This window comes from Macrobrachium rosenbergii, chromosome 43 (assembly GCF_040412425.1).
Source record: "Macrobrachium rosenbergii isolate ZJJX-2024 chromosome 43, ASM4041242v1, whole genome shotgun sequence".
In the NCBI taxonomy this organism is placed as follows: domain Eukaryota; kingdom Metazoa; phylum Arthropoda; class Malacostraca; order Decapoda; family Palaemonidae; genus Macrobrachium; species Macrobrachium rosenbergii.
The window spans coordinates 5,350,445-5,356,874 of NC_089783.1; the positions used below are offsets into that span (position 1 = coordinate 5,350,445).

At 33.7% G+C, this 6,430-nt stretch overlaps 1 protein-coding gene across 1 annotated transcript; it reads right to left on the minus strand.

The window, feature by feature from the left end:
- Nucleotides 1–759: 759 nt before the first annotated feature.
- LOC136828977 (piggyBac transposable element-derived protein 3-like) lies at nt 760–1,602 on the minus strand. The gene has a single exon (XM_067087376.1). The coding sequence runs from the start codon at nt 1,600–1,602 to the stop codon at nt 760–762; it is 843 nt and encodes a 280-aa protein (XP_066943477.1).
- Nucleotides 1,603–6,430: the final 4,828 nt, after the last annotated feature.

Sequence of the window (6,430 nt, forward strand, 5' to 3'; positions counted from 1 at the left end):
AATAGGTTTTATGTTTATATTTGTTAAGTAAAGTATTATCTTTTCAGATAAAGATAAACAGTTCCATATTGTCATTCTTACTTAAATGTTATGAATTCCCACCTAAGTTCTAGTTGAAAAAAAAAATTAATTTCATAAACTAAATGTACTTTCTTTTATTGTTATACCTGACAATCTTATTTTCTTTTATGATAAGAGCTGAAACATTCAATACAAAGAGTCACATTGCATTTAGAGCAAAAGGTTCTTGGTTTTGCTGTACATGGTTTGTTCATACACCTCTGTTGAGTGTTGCGCTTTTCAATAAATTGATCTTTACCATCATAAAGAACATCAGCAAAATTTGTGCGTGAGTGTAAGGTACCACAGGGTCTTCCTATTGAGCCTTCCATGAAAGCCAACTTCGGATAAGCTACAGAAATTGCTCTTTTGAAATCTAGTAGACTCAGATGTGTGAAACCACGTCCTTGGTGCAGCAATTTATAAATGATCCATGAGTTCACAACTCCATATCTATCATTCTAATGAATAAAGGCCAATAACACTTGTTTCTTCTAATAGAAACAGAATATTTCCCTACTAACCAATCATGGTGATCTACACCACCCATACATTTATTATAGTTGAAAATTGCATTTGGTTGAGGAACGCTTCCTTTTGACTTTGATGTCTTAATCCAACGTTGGACCTTTGCAAGGGGTTCTACAGTGTCGTAATTAGTACCAACAGTTACACATTTGTCATCTAGCCATTTTACCATCAGTACTTCTTCATTGGTGTCAAACCTGTAGTCATAGAGCCTCTTGTTTCTTTTTTCATATCATTTGTTGATTTCAATGTACAGTTCTTCAAACGATTTTCTCTGAGTGTTCCCGACGCTTGAAAACCAATATTTCGTAGGTGAACTAAAAATTCATAACCAGTAAAATAATTATCAAAAAAGACAGTATGAGATTCCGGATCTGCTACAGCTTCAAGCATCTTCAAGACAACTTTTGAACCCAATGCTATTTCATCATTCTTATGTAGTTGAGGATTCTTACCACAGTAAAGATCAAAATTATAACAGTAGCCTGAGGTCCCACAAAGCGCCCAAAGTTTATATCCAAACCTAATAGGTTTCACCTGGATAAACTGCTTCAGGGAGTTATGCCCATAATATTTTACCATCATTTCGCCAACACTAATGCATTCCTCAAATACTCTATATTGAATAAATGATTTCTGAAGCTTCGAAATCAGGCTTCTTACTTTGAATCCTTTATCCCCTTTGTTATTTTCTGCATCTGCATTATCACAGAAATGCACAACACTCTTCAAAACTTGAAATTTATTCCGAGACATTGCTTTTTTTACAATAGAGACACCCAAGTCTTCATCTTTTGACCAATAATGCCTCTCCGATGGTAATTTGTGGTAACTTGACAAAAGAAGAATTCCTATCAGAGATTTCAATTCATCTACACTGAACACAAAATCCAGTTTGTTTCTGCTGGCCGTGGCATAACGAACAGTTTCCCTCACAATGTGATCATAAATATCTGGGAACATTATTGTTTCAAATAATTCCAGAGGTGTTAGGTGATCCAAGTCTTCTTTCATTTTCTTCAAATTGTCCTGGAATGTTTGTCCTCTCTTTCACTTTTGTGTATTCTGGCTGTTTGTGTCTCCAACTTGGTTCTGATTCACAGTTTCCTTTTCTTTGTGCCAGGTGATATTTTTGGCCCTTTTTTCTTTTGATTTGCTGAGGTATAATTGGATGTTATGGCTTCGCTTTTGCCAGATTTTTTCTTATAATCAATATGGAGCTCAAGACTTCCGGGAACATCTTGCACTGTTGCTTCTCCAGTCAAATCATTAGGTACCTCATCCTCATCTGTCAAAGGGTCAACATCAGGGGGAATTAGAACTACATCAGCTCTTTCAGTGATTTTATCACTTTCATCATCTTCATTGAATAACTCCTCTAAGATTTCAGCCATGGTAAGGACGACTTTAGTCAATCTTTCCATCTGAAGGGTAAATAATGGACAAATGAATATATAAATAGACACCTACATACAAATGTTTTCAAGTATTCATGTATGCATGCACATGCGTAATAACCCACACATAAACACACACACACACACACTATATATATATATATATATATATATATATATATATATATATATATATATATATATATATATATATATATATATACATACATATATATATATATGAGTGTGTGTGTATACACGTATATATATATATATATATATATATATATATATATATATATATATATATATATATATATATATATATATATATATATATATATATATATATATACACACACATACATACATACATTAAGAAATCAGTTATATAAAATGTAACTTCACTCAAAATGGTTAAATAAACATGTTCATCACAACTTTTTAGCAATATTGTTATTTTTTTAAAAAAGGTTTTCAGTAATCATAAAATAATGCTTACCATGGATGGATATTCTCTCACTGCTTGTGGTCACAACAGAGATTCGAAAGAAACTGAGACAAAAAACGAGGTAGGCCGGTAAGTTCACGTCCAGCATACTTCGACAGGTTTGAACAGGATTTATAATGCTTCATCCCAGCGTCCTCACTAAATTTGAGGACACAATTTTCAAAGTCGATAATGAACAACTTCCTTTGATTTATAATTCACAATTTATACTTAAAATGCTTGGGTAATAGATTAATTTACTATACTTTGGGAAATTCATTATATATTAGTTATAATAACTTGGAAAAAATTACTTGAAATTACGATAGGATAAGAGCACATTTTTGTACAACTTTGGTTGTTCATAAAAGTCTTTTAAAGTTCTTAATACTAATAAAATGAATGTCATGGGGTGTAATATGAAATAAATAATGCATGCATTTATTCAAATGTGATAAATTGATAAGAGAAAAGAGGTAAAAAAAATCTTGAAATGTGTCTCCTCAAATGAGGACGCTAGGATATAATGGGTTAAAATTAAACATACCCAAGATGCTTTGTTGTCATACTCCATTATAGTCTTCTGCTTGTACACTTTTCCGTATCATTATGGGGTCCCTTTCGAAGATGTAATATTGATAATAGTCCAATAGAAATGCTAGAAACAGATTCTCTGGCCTCATAAATATAAGCAGAGATAAAAAATTTCATGTCTCTATCTTTCTAAGTCGCAGAGTTATCAAGCAAAATGTTTCATGGCGGCCACTTTGTATGCCATCTTTATCACTATGGTAAATATAGTAGTAGGAGCTCTGGTGATATCTTCAGTTAACTCTTCTATCCAGGAAGACATTATTTAAATAATGACTGATGTATTTATTTCAACAATGATTTACTCAAAGTGCCAGAAATTGAAAAAACTTGCGGCCATCTTGAAAAGTGGTGGCCATATTGAAATTTTGCATGGACACCAGATTTTTCAAAAGATGTGGTTAAAATGAGCACTTGTGCCAAATTTCATGCTTATATCACGAATTGAAGTATTTTTCTACTTTGCTGCACTAAGAGATTCATCTTTAGATAGAATGGTCTGTGGTAGTAGGTTCCTGTTCCTAACAGTAGCAGTTACGGCTTAGACCGTCAATGGATGGTCTCTTGTTTGTCACTTTTTCATAACTTGAACTTTAACAGAGATCTTTCATATTCTCAATTGATTCCTGATCCCCTTTTCCTGCCGAGAGCAACCAGACTTGCTGAACAGCAGCACCAGTATGCAGTAAATGTGCCCCACTGTAGAACTTCTCAGTTCCAGAGGTCATTTGTTCCTCACACTGTTGGACGGTGGAACAGTCTCCTTGAGGATGTTGTGTAATTGGAACTCCAAAAGATCAAGCGAAAATGCAATGCATTACTACCCTAACATTATTCTCCTTGCATTTTAATACGTTTTTATCAATTTTTTTTTTATTTATTAATTAATTTTTTTTTTTTTTAATAGTTAAGAACTCTTCTTACTGTACTTCCCCTTATCTCCTCTTACTTCTTGCTAATGAACACCATATTCTTTGGAATCTTGAGTTTCAAGTCAATGGCCCCTGTGGACGTCTTCCATATGAATAGGGTTCATCTTTTGAATAATAATAATAATGATAATCTCAACATTTCTCTCCCTTTCAATACTTTTCATGTTTCTATTATTATGTAAACAGTTCCTCTCTTCCATATAATAGGAAAGTTAGCTCTACAGTTCCTTTGTGCATTCCAAATTTGGCTTTACACACTATTATCATCTATCCATCCATTCCAAGGTCTTCTCTTGTATAGTGATAAAACATTTGAATCACATAATCTTTTCACAGACCAAAACTTATAACACTCTAATCCATCCTTTTTTATGTTAACTTTTTAACTGCTTTTTCTACATATTGAACAGTTTTTTCCCTTCTAATTCCTTTTGTGCCATATGCACTGCATAAATATTGGATCTCTTCTGCTTCCACTCTTTTCGTTTATTTGGAATTTACATCCTCTTCCATGAAGGAACGTTGACCCACAAATCCCTTTATATACTCCAACCTTGGCTTTCAAGGATGCTCCATGTCTTCTCTATACATTTGACAGCCATCCTATAACCTTCCATGGATCACATATTCTTTAACCCCATCATCTCTCATTTTACCATCATTATTCCGACTCATTCAGAATAAGTATAGCATTTCAAATCGTAAAGCGATCGCATAGTCAAAACGGTTTGAAATGTACTAATTTAATTGTAACCTAAGCTTTATGCTAGGATACCCAGGTTACTTCAACTATATTATTCTAACCCACAATCAAAACCATATTGAACTGTTTATATTATCCAAGACATAAATGGTACAAAATTGCTGTTAATTCAAATGGTGCATTGGATGTTCTTAGCCTGAATTGAGATTGGCATGAGCACAATCTTTGCTTCATAATCCTCATCCAAAGGAGACTTCAAGAAATTTTCCTTACATTTAGATATGCATATCTCCTAAAGGAAATCTCCCTAAATGAACCTTAATATGAAAAGGAATACTTAAGTGAATTTGAAGGCACTGATAACTATGGCTGAATCTCCTGAATACTTCCTAGGTACAGCTACACTGCACCAGAGCTGTAACGAGACTGACTTCCCGACCGTCGTTGACCAACACCAAATCTTCGACTAGTAACCGAACCAACAAACGACCGACGACCAATACTTAAGCACTACTACACGCATACTTACAGTTAAATACACAAAACAGCCAAACAATTCTTTTCACAACTGAATACAAACACAACAAAACATAATATCCATCTTTCATATAATACGCATTTCCACTTTACGTAAATAAGGAAAACACAGAACTATACCATAACTTGCGGAAAAGTACAATCTCTTTTGTCAAAGCTTCGACAATCATCCAAACTATTCACTATAAATACTTATACAAATCCACTTTACCTTTTGATTTACATTTGACCTCATAAATTAACGATTCCTCTCAATTAATTTAACCGTACCCTCTTGCAAATACTTTTAAACCCTTTCACCAGCTACTACAATTTATCTTCTTATTCCTCAAGACTGCAACTACCAACACTTCTTTTCTGTGACTTTCTGCACACATCCACCTATAAAGACAATTAAAAAGCCACAGGTACAAGGCAGCTTTCTCTTAGCTATTTTTTTACACCAAACCTAAGTCAGTCCCCATTTGAAAACCAAATATGCTTCACTCCACTTATCAAAAAATGTAACTGCATTCAGCAGCTTGTTTTCTATAACATACATCCTCAACACCCTTCACGTTGCCTCTGAGCTTTAGCATATTACTCTAGATCCATGATCACATACACCTTTTTCCCTTCACTTTCAAACTTTCCATATGACTGTTTCATAGTTGATACTTGTTCCACACACTGTTCTTACCATATGAAAGCTCTTGCCATTTGTCTTACCTTCTCAGTTACAACCTTTCTGTACACATTCCATGGTATATTATGCACCAGTAGTACTATGTAATCCTTTGTCTCCCCTATCACTTTAGCCCTTTTAAAAAAGAAAAATTCTTCCTCTCTCAAATATTTCTCTATATATTGTAAATGGTCTCATCCATACATTAGTTACAAACAATTGTCAGGTGCTCAGCTATATTTCACTATCATACCACAGTATATCTGCCAGCAAAATCAAATGGTAACCCCAACCAATCCTGTGTCGTTAAACTCTGCACCTCTTCTGTCTTCTTCAATCAACAAATGCTCAAAATATTCACTCTATTCTCATTAGAGAGCATATTTGTTTGCAACTTTTATTCTGGAATCCATTTGTTCATTGACATTTCAGTTTAGTTTTACTTCCTTATTTTCTCTGAAGTTCGTGTTCACCTTCTACTTTATTCTTTTATTGCATGTCTTTTTATTCTGTTTCACCTTCTTACTA

Coding starts and splice junctions, on each gene's coding strand:
- LOC136828977 (XM_067087376.1), bottom strand. CDS start 1,602: ATGAAAGAAGACTTGGATCACCTAACACCTCTGGAATTATTTGAAACA.